General features: G+C 43.5%; 1 protein-coding gene across 2 annotated transcripts in view; it reads right to left on the bottom strand.

The window, feature by feature from the left end:
• Nucleotides 1-20,504, bottom strand: part of KBTBD12 (kelch repeat and BTB domain containing 12) — a 64,892-nt gene that overhangs the window by 13,145 nt on the left and 31,243 nt on the right. For both annotated transcript variants that reach the window (XM_077325405.1, XM_077325406.1), the window contains one exon: nt 3,148-3,345. In XM_077325405.1, the coding sequence (XP_077181520.1) occupies nt 3,148-3,345 (198 nt within the window). The remainder of the gene's footprint in view (nt 1-3,147; nt 3,346-20,504) is intronic.

Genomic DNA, 20,504 nt, shown 5'->3' with positions numbered 1-20,504 from the left:
GCTTATGGAGAAGGGGTTTCATCTTTTCTACCTGCACCATATCCCTAACTTGCAACAGTCCCAGGGGTAGAGATGCAAGCCTCCTAGCTGGCAATCCCGGGGGGCAACGTACAGGTGGAAACTTTGAAAATCAGTGCCACTGTGATGTCGCTTCCATTTTCAATCCAGATGTGATTCATTAGCAACACTTTACAAATTTCTCTGTTCCCTGTGTGTTTTGTCCTAGAGATTTAGGAAATTCCTAGAGTGATGTATTCCAAAACTGAAAGTGACACCATAGTACCAGTGATGCTGATTCCCTCACTCCTCTGGATTGTGCTCCTGCTGCTCCATTGATTGACAGCAGGAGCAGGGACCATGAGGGTGGGAGGTTGCCACTGCAGGGGGCAATCTTGACAGCCCTTTCCAGGGGGCCACTATTTGGGCTAACCCATGTGTTGTCTGGAATACACATGGGTTTCCTGAACAGGCCTAACAACACTCTTGCAGGACTGTTTCAGATTGATGGGAAACTACAGAGCCCTTTTCCATATGAATCGCTGTCATCATCCTAATCAGGAACAGCACACAAGGGAACTGAGGAGAAGCCACAACTCCTGTGTAATTGTCTTAATATTTGACACATGGTGGGTAGAGACCAATTGTCAGAGGCTTCACCACAGCAGGCACAATGCAACAGATTGGACAGTATTTTCCCTGGAAACCCAGTCATGGACTAGCAGCAGCCAGTGCTTTGAGGCCACGCAGAGGTCTGAAATGCACCTGACCCATATGCGATTGTTTTTATGAGCTGTTGGTTTAAAGTGCTAGCGGTTTGGAAGAAAGATTCGTTCAGATTAGAATCCAGTACACGGAGCTTTAAAAGGAAGGGAAATACAAATTAAATCCAGTGCAGCTGGAGCCACTGCCATGTGAAAGATGGATGAGTGTTTTGTAGCGTTCCTAGTCAAAGAATCCGGGAAGCAGTTAACCTGAGTTGACATTCATTAGTGCCTGATAATGTATCTGCCTGCCTGCCTTTTCCTTGTGAAAGGAACTGTGGCAACAGCTGCTGTGTCCAGTGGGAATACATGTTTGTGTACATTGGGGGGAAGGGTAGTGCTTGTATGTGTGTGTGTGTGTGTGTGCTTAAAAGAACAGCCCAGCAACCACAGCATTAAAAGCCTATATGTCTGAGACCATTTAATGAACTGTTTGCATCCAACTAAATCCAAGTAGGCTGATGAGCTAAGAAAAGAAAGGCAGTGATTGGTTCAGTTGCTGCCGCTGCTAGAACAGCTACTATGACAATGAAAAATCTATGTGAGGGTCTGATAAATGGAGTGTTGAGTAACATGCAGGTGAGGAGAGAGAGAAATAGTGGCTTGATATCTTTCCTCTGGGGACTGTGATCAGCATTTGCAGATGAAGGGCAGTGTCCTTGAGCGATTAGAGCAATATAATTTTGTTATGATACATTATGTTTTAAGATTTCCCCTGACAGAAAGCTTGTCTTCCTGTGAAACTTCAGAATCGCACACCCAACTCCCATACAAAAACCAGTCACTTGCAGTGAAGTCCGAGGCAGACTTATACCCTTCAAGACCCATTGGCTTCAATGGATTTAGTAGGGTATAATGCTTCTTAGGATTGGGCTGCTGAATAATTTAGGACAGAAAACTGTATACCTGGATCTTGGGGAAAAGATCTGCGCAAGTAAAATTGCTATAAGATAAGGAGCCACACCCAGATAAATATGTAGGTAGATATCTGAACTTGCTCAAAATTCTAGGGTATATCACAGGTAGGTGTACCCAAAAAGGACACAACATGACGTAATACCAAACATTATAGCTGCAGGACTTCGTATTAAACTTGGATCTGCCATAATAATATAGTCCAGGAAGAAATTACCTTTGTGGTACAGTGGCTAGAGTTTTAAGATTAGGATTGGGAAGAATATGACCAGGTCCCTTTTCTGCCAAGAAGTTTCACATTCTCTCCATCTAATCTACTTTAGTGGGTGGTGTGAAGTGGTACAAAGTGAGGGGAAGGAAAACTCTGCAAGGTACTGTGGGTTCTTTGGGAGAAGGGTGGGATATAAATTTGATAGATATGGAGATGCTTTTGGAAAACATCTGAAGATGTTTCAATCCCCACCACCACATTTTATGATTGTGACAGAAGTGCCACTGTCACATCTCATTTAGTCCAGAGATACTATTTTAAATTGTTCAACAGAACCAATAATTCACATGTATCCGTTTTATCTTGTAGGTCTGGACATATTCCATTACTAGCTTCAAAGCCCGTTCCTAAGAATGGGCCTTGAAAGAGTCCCTTCCCTTGGCCCCCAGCCAGGCAGCTTAAGGTGGCTTTGGGCCGCAGCTCACAGCCAGATTAAGTGGAGTGGGCAGGGGCTGGTCATTAGCAGGCCCTGGACAGAGCTCCTTAGCAGGCAGTCAGCAGGCTGAGAGGCCCTCATTAGCTGGCCCTTCACCATGACCCTTTGCCATGGACCCTCTCTCCTTACCTGCTGCTGAGGCGCATCAGAGAGCAAAGAGGCTAGAGTCCAGGGATGGAGGACGGGAGCTGCAGGGATTGGCCCTATTCCATCTTGGACAGCTAGACACATTCCACCCCCCCAGGCTGTTTCACAAATATATAGAGGAACCATGGATGAACAGAGAGCTCTGTAGAGACCATTTAACATGGTCTCCCTATAGTGGTTATTGCGTGACCTGGCTTTTACTCCTTATGTATCAAAAGCTTACTACCTTCAATGAGTGCTAGTCAGTGGTGATCACATGTGGCACTAAACACTCTTTTTTGGAAGTACACTTCCCTGGAATTGTGGGATTTACTTTCAAATAAGTATTCTTTTTTATCAAGGTTGTTACCGTTCAAGTTTTGTCCATGGCGGAATGGAGCATGTAACCATGAGAGTGCAATCTAAAAGAAAGTTACGCCCTTCTATGTGTATTGCTGGGCTTAGAAGGGTGTCTAAACTCTGTTTAGGAGTACACTGTCACATCAACAGTCCAAAGGGATTATTCATTTCCACTTGGATGCCCCCTATAGTTCTGGGGTTTGTGGTATCTGTATTCCCACCTGGCTCCAACAGCACATTATAAACAGAATCAAATTCTCTTTGGTTTTAGCCAATACCTGCTCCACGAAATCCTCCACAGAAATAGAGTTTCCCTTCTACTGCACCAGCACAGGTAGAGTTAGTTCGCAAGGAGAGAAGAGGATAAGGCATAGGAGGCCCATCCCTCCAAAAGTTCCCATCAGGGTTATAGATCTCCACTGCATCAAGGCATTTTCGTGCCTGTCCTCTGTCTCGACCAAGGCAGCCGATACCACCTGCGAAAGGAGAAAACATTGACAAGGAATGCAAAATCTAGAGGGAATTAGAAAACTCTAATAGCACAGACCATAAGTTGGAAGCAACTTGACAGCACTTAACAAACACACACAGACCATACCAGAGGAGTGCCCTTCTAAGCCTGTTGACTTTGGCAGTTCTATGGACCAGTTGTTTAAATGGGGCAAAATACCAGGTCCTGAATGCTTTTGTGGTGCAGCCCGCCAAACTATTTTCCATCTGTCACAGGAGTGTGAGTTCCATGCTTTTCAGAGAGATGTGACGGAGCTCTTTGAACTCTCCCCAGCGGCAATTGAGTGGACTGAACATATTAGTATTTAGTGGGATTGCCCAATCTGTCTGTATAACTATTATATCTACTTGGTTGCATATTTTATATTATTATATATGCTTCCTGTGGGTAACTCTGCCATACCATGAATGAATAAATAGAAGGGTGTGACATTACTTAGATGTGTGCAGCTAGTTCTTTTCCTACAGCTGTTCCAAATTCAATTTTGTAACAGAGGAAGTATTGATGAACATATGCATGTTTCTTGAGTCTCAGTCAGATAGGAGCTCATCTCTAGCCTATATTGCCTGCCACAGCTGATGATGATCGATGGGTAGATAGATATTCTTTGACAGCACCACATTGAAGTCAACATTACAAGATGATTTTATGTTGTTGACCATGTTGCTCAACAACTCCACAGATCCTAATAGGCAGCCTCACTCTAATTCTATTGCTAAACAAAAGCAAACTCCACCAATTGCAAGTCAAATGGAGGGGTCTGGGCTGTGCATCTTGGTGTTGATTGGCTAGGACTGATTTGCAGCATCCCAGCGGCATACTCTATAATCTCACTCTTTGCTACAAGTGTCTTGCTGCTGTTCCGAGCAGAATGTCCCACAGTGCATTTGGACTCTCACAGGGCCCTGCACACTTCACAACAAGAACAGAAGCTGATCACTAGCCTGTTCCAGCAAGGTTGTAACTGTCCACCCTTTCTGCATGCCAATGGCAGATTCCAAGGATGTGTTCCTGGATTTTGTCCCAGCAGAAGGTAAGGCACCTTTTCCAGATCATGTCCTTTTTTATCCCTGTAAAATGTATGCCATGGCCAAAAATATAAACAAGGCTGTCTACAATCAACTCTCACCTTTGGATGTGTGACAAAATGCCAGCATAATAGTCAGTATAGGCCACGCCCCCCCCCCCCCCCCCCCGGTGCTAGCCAGATCAAGAGCCTCAGGTTAGAATTGTGAACTGGCCCCATTGACTTTAATTGGGCTGCTCTGTAGCAGATGGGCTAAGGATTTTCAGCCACTTGTTTCTCTAAAACCTTATCTAATAAGCAGTCCTAGATTTGTGATCTGTTGAAAAAGGCAATGTCTGTTGTGCAAAAAAGAATGGAAGAAGACCCTGCAGGGGGGCAGCCAGAAGACAATTAGATAGGATAGTGAAGTCAGCGTCTCCTCTCCTTGTAGGTGTCCTTCTTTGTGTGTCCCAGATTGCTACCCTCGGGACATTTTCCCCTTTCTGTTCAGAAATGCCACACTCAGTCTTACCCTCTCTCTCAGCTAGAAATGTAGTTAGGAACCTACCTCTACCTCTCGCCTTTCCTATCAAGTATGGTAATTCCTATCAAAACTTTTATCTAATCTTTAATCCGGTTGTGCACCATTGCTGCGTTAGTTACAACATTGTCCAGTCCTTAACCTGCAGAGATGCATGTGTTAGCTCAGCCCAGCAATGTCTATATCCACAGCATTGGATACAAAGCCACGTAATGAATAGAAATAGTATTTCCATGGCAAAGGACTGTGTGTGCGTGTGTGTGTGTGTGTGAGAGAGAGAGAGAGAGAGAGAGAGAGATGTCCAATTTTAAGCATTAAATGACAGCTGTGTTCTCAGATTGCCACAAGAGAGCCAGATTTTTAACAGGCTCTCAAATATGTCCCTACAATAATTGAACACAAATGTTAAGTGAGAACAAAACAGATGCTTGTGCAATCTCGACCCCAAATATTGCAAGCCTGTGCTGCATACAGGACTGAGAAAGGAAATTATCTAAACTCCACAGAGTTCTGGGTTCTTCACTTGCTCAAGAAAACGAGGATTCGTTTTAGAATAACTAAAAGGAAGGTTTTCCCTGTGATGCAATATTATTCTCTCTACTCACAGTTTGAACTTTGGGAAAACTCCCATTGAACAGTTAAAGAGGTTCATTATAATTAAGTGGCTCAACAGCATATGGTGGTCTTAGTAGTTGATCCAAAGCTAATTAGAGTACATAGAAACATTCCCACTTATACCTCTAGGCTGCAGTTCAAGTTTTAATCACAGTCTCTAGCTGTGTCTATTTAATAGGCAGAGTACCTATTTTCTCACCATGTGGACTTGTTTCTGGGAGTGTTCTGTCTGTACGCCTTGTTGGAACTTACATGTTAACAGTGTCTGTTCATCTGGTTCAACATTTTTTTTTTACTCTGGAACAGGATTTATTAATGTGCACTGAATTTTGAGGCTGTTGCTGTTTTGCCAAGTGAGATATTTTATCCAAAAGAGTACATATTTTTAAAATCAAAAGGTGAAGACACGGAACTCAGGATATTCAAATATGTATTTCAGGCTTTCTCAACCAGGGTTTTGTGACAGCCCTGGAAGGGTTTCCTGAGTGGGTGGGCGTTAATTCATTTTAAAGATGTTTTTAAAATTTGTTCAACATTTATTGTGATATGACCATATATGATCATGTTGACCCACCCACCCCCTCCCAAAATGGCCAGTGATGGGCCTGGAGGGGCAGAAAGGGGAGGGGACGGGTAGGCAGGTACACAGCTACATTTCCCAACCATATTCATCATGACTGCATTACTTCTGGGGTTTCTCGAAGCCTGAGGAATGCTTCAGGGGTTTCTCAATAGCAAAAAAGTTGAGAAAGGCTGGTATATTTTGTTGTCTCAAAATCTCTTTAGTGGGAAATACCACCCATGGAAATGACTTGCTCATCTGGTTTCTTGTTAGGACTTAGGACTGAAACTTAGAAGGCAGGTGCTTCAGCCAGTATCTGAAGTAGAGTTGTCAACCTCCAGGAGATGGCTGGAGAATTCCCAGAATTACAAGTGATCTCCAGGCAGCAGAGAAGAGTTCCCCTGGAGGAACTGGTAGCTTTGGAAAGTAAACTGCATGGAGTCATATCTCTGCTAAGCTCCCTTTACTCCCCAACTTTAACCTCAGTGGACCACAACGCCATACAGACCACCGTCCAAAGCATCCATTTTCTCCAGGGAAACTGATCTCTGTAGTCTGGAGGTCAGTTGTAATTCCTGGAGAGCTCCAGGCTGGCCACCCAACCCTCCTCAGAGACAGTGTCATATTTTCTACTCCAGTGGGCTGGCCAGGGTACCAATGTGCCCTTTGCGCATGTTAGATAGTTCTCATGAGCCATAAAAACATAATCTTTCATTCATTTTTTTAAACAAAAATAACCACATTAAAAAGATCTATTATTTTTACAATGAAACATCAGTTAGCTCTCTGACTCACTAGCAGCTGACAGACACCATCCAAGCAGCCTGATGGTTCATATGAAGCATATTTTTTATTTATTATAACATGGTTCCAGGCATTCAAGGGGATTGTACTCTGCACGTTTTATCATTTTAAAACATTTTGTCTGAACAACATAGGATGTACAGTTTTAAAGGACAACTATTTGTGTTGCTCCTCATCCACCCGCCCAAAGTGGTAAGCGCTCTTTATGCCTGTGATTTATGTTGCCCTTGGCTGATCAACTGGTGAATTCGACAGATGACAGAAGAGCAAATCTCCTTAATGCCATTGTTCATGCAACTGGCTTGAGCCACTGACATGCATACTGCAGGCTAAGCCCCTAACATCCTCTTGAGCTGACCACATCCTTGCTAATTAAATTCACATTTTGAATGTGCCATTCCGTCCCTTAATTTGATGAAGCTGTTGGGGAGGGAGTGGGGGGGGGCAGCCTTGCAGGAATGCTGTTCCTTTTCTTGTGTCCCTGTTTGAATCTGTTTCATTATTGTTAATATTTTGATAGCCTAGTTTGAAATATGCCTGATCTCATATGTCTTGACAGCAAAGTCTGTCAAAAATATCCTCTCTGTTCAGTAGAGAGGGCAGAAGAACATAAGAGCCCTGCTGGATCAGACCAGTGCTCCATCTAGTCCAGCATCCTGGCTCACTAAGTGGCCAACCAGTTTGTCTGGAGAGCCAACAAAACAGGGCATAGAGGCCAAGGCCTTCCCCTGATGTTGCCTCCTGGCTCTGGAATTAAAAGGATTTGTGCCTCTAAATGTGGATGTTCCCCTCAGTCACCATGGCTAGTGGCCTCTGACTGACCTATCCTCCATGAATTTGTCTATTTCTGTGATCATCACTACATTCTCTCGCAGTGAATTCCACATTTAATCCGTCTATGTAAATAAGTATTTCCGTTTCCTGAATCTACCACCCATCAGCTTCATTGGATGAGCTTGCATTCCTAGTATTTTGGGAGATGGAGAAAAAGTTCTATTTGTCCATATTCTCTACTCAGACATAATGTTGTGATTCTCTCTCGTGTCCTCTCTTTGTTGTCTCTACTCTAAATTGAAAAATTTCAGACTCGTCAACCTTTTCTCATAGGGAGGGTGTTCCTACCCTCCAATCATCTTGGTTGCCCTCTTCTGACCTATTTCCAGCCCTGAAATATCCTTTTTGAGATACGATGACCAGAACTGTATGCAGTATTCCAAATGAAGCTGCACCATAGGAGCTTTATAATATCAGCAATTTTATGTTCAATCCCTTTCCTAATAATCCCTAACAAAACTCTCTTTTTCACTGCTGCAGGACAGTGAGTTGACACTTCCATGGAGCTATCTCCTTCAGCCCCAAGACCTTTTACTTCTCAGTTTCAGCAAGTTCAGACTCCATAAACCTATATTTGAAGTTGAGATGGTTTGTCCCCATATGCATCCCCTTATTCTTACCAACACTGAGCTTCATTTGCTCACTCACTCAATCTGGAGAGATCCCATTAGAACTCTTCACAGTCAGCTGTGGTTTTTGCTATCCTAAATAATTTTATGTCATCTGCAAACTTGGCCACTACTCTACTTACCCCTCGATCCAGATAATTTACGAATAAATTCAATACAGCCCCCATAATGATCTTTGTGGGAATACAATTCTTAACTGTCCTTTGATGCCTACCCTTCGCTTCTTTTAATGTAACCAAATTTTAATCCATAAGAGAATCCATCCTCATATCCCATGACTCCTACACTTATTCAGGCTTTTTTGGGTGAGGTATCTTGTCAAAAGCCTTTTGTAAGCCCAAGTATATAATGTCTATCAGGTCATCATTGTCTACAATGCTTGTACAATTTCTCAAAGAACTCCAGAGGTGCTGATTTTCCGTCAGCAGGCTTTGTGTGCCTAATAATTCTGTCTCTGATTACATTTTCTTCTAATTTCCTGGGACAGACATTAGGCTGACTGCCCTGTAATTTCCTGGTTCCCCTCTGGATCCCTTTTAAAAAACTGGTATAACATTTGCTACTTTCCAGTCTCCTAGTCATTTAGTGATAAATTACATATATGGGTTAGTAAAACAACTCTCTCAAATTTGAGTTCCCTAAGAACACTGGGGTGTATGTCATCGGGTTCTGGAGATTGATTGGTTTTTAATTTCCCAGTAGGTCTACAATTTCATCTCTTGTCACCTCGACTTGACTCAGTTCTTCAGACTCCTTTCCTGAAAACAGGAGCTGTGGCATGGTTACATGCCTTACACGTTCCACAGTAGAAAGGTAAAGGTATCCCCTGTGCAAGCACTGAGTCATGTCTGACCCTTGGGGTGATGCCCTCTAGCGTTTTCATGGCAGACTCAATACGGGGTGGTTTTCCAGTGCCTTCCCCAGTCATTACTGTTTACCCCCCAGCAAGCTGGGTACTCATTTTACCGACCTCGGAAGGATGGAAGGCTGAGTCAACCTTGAGCCGGCTGCTGGGATTGAACTCCCAACCTCATGGACAGACAGCTTCAGACAGCATTTCTGCCGCTTACCAGTCTGCGCCAACAGTAAACATAGAATCAAAAATAAAATTAAATTAAAATTAAAAATTAACTTCTCTCCTAATCCCCTAACTCTTCTCTCTTAACTTCTCTCCTAACTCTTCCTTTAGCAATCATTTTATTCCTTTGCCATCGAAGGACTCAACTGCTTTTCTGACTGGTTTCCTGCTTGGGATATATTTAAATAAATATTTATTGTTTTTCTTGACGCTTCTAGCAACCTGATCCTCAAATTCTCTTTTTGCATACCTAATTAATCTTTTTTTTTTTTGCTAGAGTCTGTGGTCCACTCCCTTTTGTTCAAATCAATGGGGCAGACCTTCTATTTGTTTTTAATGGCCATCACTACCGTGTGAGGCATATTAGTCTGAGAGAAAGTGACTGGGCCAAGGTTACCCAGTAAACTTTAGGGTGGAGTGGAGATTTGAATGTGGGTCCCCTGATCCTAATCCAGTACTTTAACCACTACAGCCTCTTGTGCTTTATGATTGCTGTTCTTATTTAAAAGATCTCACAAATGAATGCAATATAAGATAACAATTTTGAAACAATGTGGCTCTGGAAAGAACACAGCGATTTATGTTGGCCTGGAATAGAGCTGTATGCACTGTTCTCCACCATGGTGTGTGTGTGGGTGTGTGTTTAGACACCTCTTGAAAAAGTTTTGGAAAAGTGCTCCTATGGGAAAGGTCTTCTGATATCAGTATTTGCTTGTTTTATAGCAGGGGTAGTCAACCTGTGGTCCTCCAGATGTTTATGGACTACAATTTCCATGAGCCCCTGCATTTGCTGGCAGGGGCTCATGGAAATTGTAGTCCATGGACATCTGGAGGACCACAGGTTGACTACCCCTGTTTTATAGGAGCCAAGTATGCCATGACATAGAAATCTCATTGTAATTTCATTTAAGCTATCCCATTCCCCTCTCCCAAATTAATGTCTGCTGAAAAAGAACAACTGGGGTAGATAAGAGATACTATAAGCAGGAGCTAATAACCTATACTGACTCTCGTTTACAGTAACTGGATTTCTAATGCTAACTTAAAACAAGACAGGTTCAGGTAGATAGCCGTGTTGGCCTGAAGCAGCAGAACAACATTTGAGTCCAATGGCACCTTTAAGAACAACATTTTATTCTAGGTGTGAGATTTTGTGTGCAGGCACATTTCCTCAGACAAGTGGGAAAGCATCTGCCATTAATCACTTACCTTAACATTTTTATTCCCCTTACGTTTTTGTGAACGACAACTGAACCCACAGGCCTGATATAGCAAGGCATTATTTGATTGTGACAAACATTTTCATTATGCTGCATCTTTGTTGGATGTCTTCATGGTGCTGTTTTATAATTTACCACTAATTTACTCTTTCCTTATATTTGCACTCTGATGATTCCTATTTCATTCTGAGGAAGTGTGCCTGCACACGAGAGCTCACAGCTAGAATAATACTTTGTTGGTCTTCAAGGTGCCATGGGACTCAAATTTTGTTTCAAAACAAGACATTCAGCTTTCTCACCCTGCTGCAGTGGCTTCAATGTCCATTTGTAAGTGATAGCTTGATGTTTTCCTGTATCAGTGAGTAAAGTAGATAAATACTCAAGGGAAATACTGAAGTCTTGGTTCCCTTAAGGTTTTGTTCTGTCACCATGGAAGTAGATAACTCCAGCTTAAATCCTAACAGGAGATATTCTATTCAGTGCAATGTAACTGAAGGGAACTGTGTTTCTGTGTGCAATAAAGGAACAGGCCACGTGTTCTCATGGACAGCTGTGCTCACTCATGAGCATGTTGTCTTTCCTGTAAGCAGCCACCAAACTAATATAACACAGTAGTGCAACAAGGTTTTCTTTTTTTAAATGTCTTGTTTTTCCCCTCTGTTGAAATTGCTCTAAGGTTGAGTTTACCCAAATGTGAGAGTTTTTGAGGAGGTTTATGGCATGATCATTGAAGAGGATCCAGATGCCTTTGCTCAGCACATTATGTCTGGTGTGTGGATGATATTTTCCCAACAATCAAGCAAGAACATTTTGTTGCTGAGAAATCATTGTTTTTTTCTACCAGCTGACTTATCAGCTGTGATTACTGATGCCATACAGAATGCGCTTGTGCCTTGTGGGCCCTTTGAACTTGGCTCTGTGGAGGGAGTAAGCAATATAAGAAGCAATATGAGAAGCTGGGTAGACATTTCCATATCTTCAGAGGGCAACTTCTAGGATTCCAGTCATGGCTGACAAGCCCCATCTGAGAGATGGCCATGGACATTATGGCCTGGATCCTAAATGTTGCAAGCAGTTATGCACACACACATAGACTGCAGCTTTCTGCACCCTCCCTGTTGTTCTCCTAGCCCCCAGGAACAGTAAGGGGGCAGAATGAGGTCCTACAGTAGAAGGGGGGAATTGGCAGAAATGTATCTCTCATCTTCTGCCAACAAAAAAGCTGTTCCGTTAAGATCCTAAATTGGACATGCACTAGTGTAGGAGCAATTCTGCTGTTCCATTAGTAGAACTGTTATTGCATTAGTGGAAGTTCAACCTAGGATCCTATCTGTCTTTCCTGTTTAAAACACTGCAAACCAAGTAACTCATATTCTACAATGAAATCATAAACATGACTTGCCATACCCAAGGATGGCTTTCTTTGATAATGATTATCGCAGGTTTTAGAGAATAAACTCTGTAGCAGACCTGGGCAGAGTCTGCACTTACTTTCTTTATTCCATTGTCAATCCTGTTGAATTCAGATTGCTTTGAACTCGATTCTTCCTCTTCCCACCCTCCCCATTGAAACAGGAAAGTCTTCTGCACGTGGTTAGAGTAGTTCAGAAGGGGGGAGGAAGCCAAGCCTCTTTCTTTTCTTGAAGGGGTTGGGGGGAAGGAGCCAAGCAGGGAGCCTCTTTCTTTTCTTGGAGGGGAGGGGGAGAGGATCGAAAAAGGCAGAGGAGGGAGGAAAAATCCAGGACCGACAGAAATTGAGAGAAAGTAGGGGCTTCTCCTTTAAGGCAAGTGTGTCACATGACCAGGTGTAGCCTATCAGAGGTTCTCTACCATGGAGCTTTCTTTCCCAAATTGATATTCAGGATTAAAAGCAGTCTGAGATATCGCACAATAAAGGTAAGGTCACACCGGATCAATCCTTCTTGCTGCAGAAGGAAATTTTAAATCGGCCCAAATCCAAACAGAAATCGCATTCTGTGTAGAGGGCAGGGACTGAATCGATCTGGGGTTGGAATAAAAGCTCTGTGCAGTTTACACCCTGGATCTGGATCACAGAATGTGAAGATAAGTATCTTTTGGGTGGCTACTTGGATTTAAAACATATTAAAGTCTTTGCTTTCGTTCTTTGCTATGCAAGGTGTTAGATATGGAAATCAACGCAGCTGGGGAGTGTTAGGGTCATCTCCAGATGTGGGAAGCTTCAAAGCCTCAATTTGAGGCCATAAAGGGAAGGGGGCACAGAAGCACACAATTTGGGTTCCATTTTTTCCTATGACAAGGGGGGTTCATCTTCCTAGGGGAGCCAAAGGTTAAAGGTCGTTGCCAGAAGGGAATAGGGCACTGCCCTTTGCCTGGATGAGGGAATGTGTCCATATTCCAGGAGGCTGAATTGCAACAAAAATGGGAAGGAGAGATCTGGTTTACCCATAGATAACATCAAAGACAGACCAGCTGGGCAAGCCCAACTAAATATTTTATTTCTGCATTGTAACTTTCCTAAAATTCTTTTCCAGTACATTTTAATTAGTTATGTTAACTGGTTGGGTTGTTTACATGCAAATAACCTGGGATCCTGGAATGCAGGTCCATGACACAGAACATTCAGTGATTTCTTGATAGCTACAACCTATTCCTGCCCACAGCATGACAATATATAACCCAGTTGCAGCAGTTAATTGGTGATGTGGTTGGAAGAATACACAGCTAAGCAGCTGGTCCCTTTTTAGTGGAAGATCTCCTTGTTAACTATTTATTTTGATGCATAGGATATAATTTGGGTTTCCGCAGGGCCTGCAAAATGCCTCCACCAGGCATTTGCCTGAGACTGACAACAGATCCCCCCTCACACATCCTCCCCATGGCCTGGACCAGTCTGTCCTCTCTAAGGGCCTTAGCTAAGTTCCGTTCCTGTTATATTGTTTAAGATCACTGAAATTGTGTTACTTGGATTATTGTTCTCGTTGTATTTGTTTATGTTATATATTAATCCGTTACATGTATCCCTCCATGTTGTATGTAAACTGCCCTGAGCCATATGGAAGGGTGGTATAGAAATCAAATCAAATAAATAAATAACCTAAGACATTCTTCCTAGGGTTTTGATGGATTAAGTCACAACTGTACATAACACATGGCATTTTCACCAGACACTTGCTGATGTCTCAGTAGACCAGGCCAGAGAATAATTGTGGGTCAAAGATGATATAGTCCATTGAGGAAAGGATTCTCACAGTCCTGTCCAGCATAGTACCTTCTTTTTTACAGGAAAACCTCCAAAGAGCAGCCCAACATGCTCCTGTGCAGACAGGTCCTTAGTAAAGTGACCAGAATGGAGGCAACCTAAGGCGGGACATGCTGCCGCCGAACCCCCCCCCCCTCCCTTCCTGACTGGCCTAAAGAAAGGCAGCAGCCCAGGAAGAGCCCGGCGGATGGATCCATGGAGGCAGGAATGGAAGGTGTGAGCAGGTGGTAGCAGAGTGGTGGGCCCTGGCAGGAATGGCGGAGCCACGCAAGCCACGCCCGGGAGCCCGGGAGCTTGCGCAGGGGCCTCCTGAGCCCGGCGTTTTTGCTGGGCTGCCACGCAGCGCGTGGCAATTAAAAAAAAAAATTGGAACGCTGTGGGACATCTGGAAAACACCGCGGGACACAGGGCAAATGCTCCCAAATGCGGGACTGTCCTGCCAAAGGCGGGATGTCTGGCCATCTTAATCCTTAGGGGCATATCATGGACCTTCTGCTGGGAGCAACAGCAGCAGGAAAACAGCTCCCAAATATGAAGGAGGTATTTCATGCTGCATTGGTTTTCAGGCACTGCTGCATCTTAGGTAAGGTAACAGTCCTCTCCCACGACTATTACACATAGATATACAGACTAGCAGCAAACAGAATTATGAATACCTTTCTCCTATCCAAACATGTAGTTTGCAGCAGGTTGGCAGTCTGAAGCAATGTGCCAATTGTTGGAACATGCAAGATTAGTAGTATGCATGATTTAAAAACACATGAAGAATATCCTACAGGGAGCATCAGAGGAGATGTGTATTTAGCTTAGTTAGGATAAGAACTTCTCGATATTTTTTCAAATAGAAGAGCTGTTTTTTATACCCCATGTTACACTATCTGAAGAAGTCCCAAAGAGACTTATGGACACCGTTCTCTTTTATCTCACTACAACAGACACCCTGCAAGGTAAGTGGGGCTAGGAGAGCTCTAAGAGAACTGCTCTGAAAAAGCATCTCACAGACCGTTTACACACTGGGAACTTCACTGCCCCAACTCCCAAGCAGGAGTACAAATCGGGGGCAGATGAGGCGCACCAGGCCGAATGTTCTCCAATGTGGGTACAGAAATTGGTGGTGCAACCTGCCACGACTAAAACTCCAGCCTGCAGCCCGACATGAAACCTCCAGTGCATAAACAGTCTAAGAGAACTGTGACTAACCCAAGGTCAACCAGCTAGCTGCTTGTGGAGAAGTGCAGAATCAAATCTGGCTCTCCAGATTAGTCTGCCACTCTTAACCAGTATACCATACTGGCATCCTGAGTGGCTCATCTGGAGACTTCCTGTTCCTTTGAGCACACTTCCTCCCTGCTTGACTCCAGAACAGATAGACTGAATGCAGAACAACAGTCAGACAGTTAGGACTCTATCTCTCCTCATTCTATGCAAAGTTGTTTTGCTTCTAAATAAAACTACTATTCTATTCTTTTAAGCATCTCAGTGCTGCATACCTCTTTGTATAATTAAACTCTGTCAACACCAATCATCCGCCATAGCTTTAGGATATGTGGGGAAAGCTGGTGTTTGGCAGCCTGCCTTTGTTAGGAGAGAAATGTATTTTGCATTTGGACATTTGAATGTTCAACATTCAAAGGACACAATTTTTTATATAATTCCACCCACTCAAAATGCATTCTGAGCATCACTGGCCTGACTTGTTCCCATCAAAATCTCCATCCAGCTGGAACATTTGCTTTAGAAAAAATCAACTTGATTCTTTCAATTGGCTTTCTGTGTTCCTGGGCTCATCCTTTTATCATGTACAATGTGAGAGAATTTCAACCTGAATAATGATCCCTAGTGTCCTAAATGCAAGAGATTTTCCAAGTTGAAGAATTCTCACATTATTTGTTTTGTCTGAAAAATAGTTCAGATGTCATTAAGTCACTACCAACAGAGAGATCTTTGTGTTCCCAGAGCCATTAATGATTCAGAGCTGTCTATATCACGCTTGGACAGGTCTGTAATCAAACATGTTTTCACTCTGGAAAGCACTGCCTTTAATGGTTTTTATATTTAACAAATGTCCGTTTGTAGAATTAATACACAAATGGATACAATCATCATTATTAAGAAACTGGGATTATAAACCAAGTGCATAATACAAAACCACCAGGCAGTGTCATGCTTTTTATATCCTCAGGGTTTCAGTGAGGTACAAAGTGCTATAATGCATGTGGGTGGCAAATGTACAATGTCACTATTGCACGTGACATAGGTAGTGGGACTCTGGTCCAAACCTAGTAGGAGCAGGGCCATGGATGTGCCAATCTATGATTGCATTTGGACAATTGATCAAACCTCAATTAAATTTGAATCATTCAATGGATTTGACGATGAGCAAACTTGACTCTACCTTGATGGGATTTCAAACTTGAGTTTGTAGCTGGTTTGTTAACCACAGTTTCAATTAATTGTGGTTTGACACAACAACTTATTTTGTACATTGCAATTTGTTTGTAGCTCTATCCCCTTGTATCCACCTGGCCATACAGACAGCACTATATGGATGCTTACCTTTTCCCTCCTTCTGGGAAGTGGAGACACGGAAAGAAGCAAAACAGGTGGCATTTCCACACCTGTTAAAAGTAGTGAAATGCTTACCTTTCATTGTCATTATATTCTGGCCCCTCCTTATGATGTAGCCAACATGCAGCGCCTGGGCTGTAAATGGCCAACTACATCCTCCATTTTAAAGGGCTAGTTGGTGAATCTCAAAAAGTGGATTCACCATACTATGTAGTGTTATCTAATGGAGAGCAACCAGCAGCCCACCAGCCAAAGAAAGGTATGGAGGTGAAGAAGCGCTATCTCCACCTCCAATGTCCTGCCCTTGCACCCACCTCCCTCTCTCTTCTCTTGGGGACAGATTTTTTTAAGCGAACTGCTTGGAGAAACAGATAGGTGTATAAGCATGCAGGCAAAGCCAAAAATAATTTTCTCTGTAACACAAAGCATGCCTCTCTAAAGTCCCCCCCCCCAAAAAAAAATAATCAGGAATTAAATTTTTAATTTTAAGTTTCAAGAATCGTGATTCCATAATGGGTGGCATTAAAAAAGGCATTTCAGTGGAGAAGAATTGAAATTTTTTTTTAATTACCAAGCATCACAGGCCCATTAAAAGGTTGAAAAAGGGAACTGGTTGCTCCTCCACATGCTGGGTGACCTTGGGCTAGTCACAGTCCTGTTTGAAACTGTTCTCACAGATCAGTTTCTCTCATAGCTCTCTCAGCCTCGCTTACCTCACAGGGTTTTTGTTGTGGGGAGAGGAACAGAAGGTGATTATAAGCCACTCTGAGACTCCTTTGGGCAGTGAAAAGCAGGGTATAAAAACCAACTCTTCTTCTACTGGGAAACTCTCTACTGAAAAGCCACATGCCCCCATGGTGCTTCTGTGCCCTGTCTACACTTTCCCCATCTTCGATGCCATTGGTCTCAAATTTGCTTTGTTGTGATGGTCTTGGAAAGATTTCAGCAATACCAAGGTGGTATACATATGGAAAGAGAAAGTCTACATTTTCCCAGTCCCACCCACATCAGCATTATTTTCCCTGCTGCAATTGCCTGTGATGGCTACCCCCAAAGCATTCCTCCCTTCTCAGATTACAGATTGCAACCTCACATGACTTACTCATGAGTGAACATTCCCAGAGGCTTTTCCTGGGCACCCTGGGTTCCAGAGGGCCAGCAGGGAGGGCTGTTTCTGGGCCTCCTACAGCCCCCCACCTCCAGAAGCCAAAGAGCCACAGCTACCCCCATGTTCTCTGAGTCGAAAGAGGCCACGGCAACTTACCAGAAGCCAGGCACACTCTGAGGCCTGTTCCTCCTCCACCCAGCAAACTTCTGAACCTGGCAAGAAGTTGGTGGTAGAGAGCTGATGCCTTATTTGGCCCTTCCTGGCTGAAGTTTATTTTCTGACTGGGTCTAAACTACCAGGGCGGGCCATTCCTCGATGAAGGCCAATCAGGTAGTGGGTGACTTGTCAATTTGGGTTTTGTAAGGTTTACTGATGTCCAGTATACTAACCATACTACGGAGTTCAAACAAAGAACCATTTATTGTAACATTCTAAATGCTACCATAGAGTGACATGAACACATGAAGTTGCCTTATACAGAATGAGTTAATTGGTCTATTAAGGACAGCATTGCCTAGTCTTTAACACCATGTTTAACACCTAGTTTAACAACATGCAGTTTAACACCATATGGGCCTCCCTTCTCTCTCCTCTGTTTCCCTCCTCTCCTTCCTTGGCTGGAACATGGTACCAACTCTGCAGGCCAGATGGAGGGTGGCTGGAGCATGAAGCACTTGCTTAGTTGCTAATAATAAACTGTTATAGCATTTTTATGTTGTTTTAATTGTCTTATTGATTGTTTTATCCTATTGCTATGAACTGTCCCAAACCTATTGGCAGAGAGTGGCAGTATAAAAACTGAATTGTTGTTGTTGTTGTTGTTGTTATTTATTAACAACCACCTCTACCTGGAGTCTCAGGTAGAGGTCTTTCTATTGGAAACCAGAGCATGGTTGTTAACAATCAAGTTCTGGCTTTGCATTCATTTCAGATGTGATCCCAAATGTCTAATTTCCCTTAAGCTGTCTGAACATGAATCATCTACATGGTTAAGACACATTGAGGGAAAAATTAAATTTATAGGAATCTCTTTAAACTTCTTGTACCTGGTATCTGTAAAGACTGCAGGTGATTCAATTAAACGCAGAGTGTTAGATATAGAACTGCAGGTACTTAGCAGTAAAGCTAGAAATACTTGCTCTCCATTGAGCTTGGGGATCTAACCAAACTCTCAGCCCCTAGCTGCGTATTTCTACCATCTAATCATTCCGCAACAGAGTAGAGAATTTACGTTAGCTAGAACTAATGCTCTACCTTCTGCTGCTAGAACTAATGCTCTACCTTCTGCTGGGAGAAGGCTTTGTAGAGGCTCAGGGGGTGGGTGGGCCTGGCCGCCTTCTCTCGGCCGGTGGAGCGGCTTTGCTGCGTCGTTGACGCCGCGAGGCCGCTCCGCCGGCCGAGAGAAAGCTTGGGAGAGCCTCCGGCCGTGGGTGGGCCTGGCCGCCTTCTCTCGGTCGCCGGAGCCCATTGCTAGCGCCCATTGCATTTGAAAGTGCAATGGGCTTTTTTACTAGTCCTTAATAAAGACTCTTGTGGCGCAGAGTGGTAAGGCAGCCGTCTGAAAACTTTGCCCATGAGGCTGGGAGTTCAATCCCAGCAGCCGGCTCAAGGTTGACTCAGCCTTCCATCCTTCCGAGGTTGGTAAAATGAGTACCCAGCTTGCTGGGGGGTAAACGGTAATGACTGGGGAAGGCACTGGCAAACCACCCCGTATTGAGTCTGCCAAGAAAACGCTGGAGGGCGTCACCCCAAGGGTCAGATCTGACTCGGTGCTTGCACAGGGGATACCTTTACCTTTACCTTTAATAAAGACTGTATGCTCTGTTAGCGTTTCTCCTCTAGAGATATTCTTGCAGGGGGGCTGCCTATTCCATAACACTAGGCAACCACAACTGTAATGTTAGTCTTCAAGCCTTTTTCCTGTCAGCAAAAGGTAATGGGGACCCATTTCCTGAATTGTTTTGGTCATTGAAGTAGGACTAGTTGGACCTAGGCCCACTAGAAAACGATGCGATCCTAATGGCACTTGAATAACATGGGACTTGTTTCTGAGTATATCTGAATAGGTTTGCTCCTAAAATGTCTTTACTGAAAATCCAATAATAGATTTTCTGCATCACATCTTTGAGAACATAAGGAGAGCGACACTGCAAGTGTTTGACCTGCCCACTTCCATGCCCAGCTACAATTTGCACAAATGCCTGACTTTGTCTACGTCCACCTTGAGAACCAGCATGGTTAAGAGTGGCAGCCTCTAATCTGATGAGCTGGGTTCGATATCCCGCTCCTCCACATGCAGCCAGCAGGGTGATCTTGGGCTCAATACAAACATGTTAGAAGCTGTTCTCACAGGGTATTCTCCCTCAGGGCTCTCTCAGCCCCACCTACCTCACAGGGTGTCTCTTGTGGGGAGAGGAAGGGAAGGTGACTGTAAGCTGTTTTGAGTTAAAAGTGGGGCATAAAAACCAACTCTTCTTCTTCTTCCATATACAAAGTCTTGAGTGGACCTCCCAATACCTTTCTGCCTTTCAAACCTCACTGATTGCAATCAATGGGCTGATTTTTCCAGTAATTTACATATGTTTTCTTAAAAGGAAAGAGTCAAAATAGAGAAAACTCCTACAACTGAGCACAGCTTATGAGCAAGCCCCCCCCAAATTAATCTTTTCCCCTTTCTGCCAAAATAATTCACTATTAAATTGATCTTTAGAATGCACGATGGATTTAATAGCCGTAATCTTTCATGTAACATTTCCCGTCCCTAGTTCTTAACAGCCGTCAAGCTGAGAGTCTTAGCACATACGTTGCTCCCTCATTCTCTGTAAAAGAGCTCTACATAACTGGCTTCATGAAGAAGAAATAAAGGAGCCATAAAGACAGACCCGGCAAGCTCTGACAGAGCTGCAATGGAAATGCAT

The sequence above is a fragment of the Paroedura picta genome, chromosome 3 (genome assembly GCF_049243985.1).
Source record: "Paroedura picta isolate Pp20150507F chromosome 3, Ppicta_v3.0, whole genome shotgun sequence".
NCBI classification, from domain to species: Eukaryota; Metazoa; Chordata; class Lepidosauria; order Squamata; family Gekkonidae; genus Paroedura; species Paroedura picta.
The sequence above is the reverse complement of the archived record's forward strand: the minus strand, read 5'-3'. Positions and strand labels throughout refer to the sequence as shown.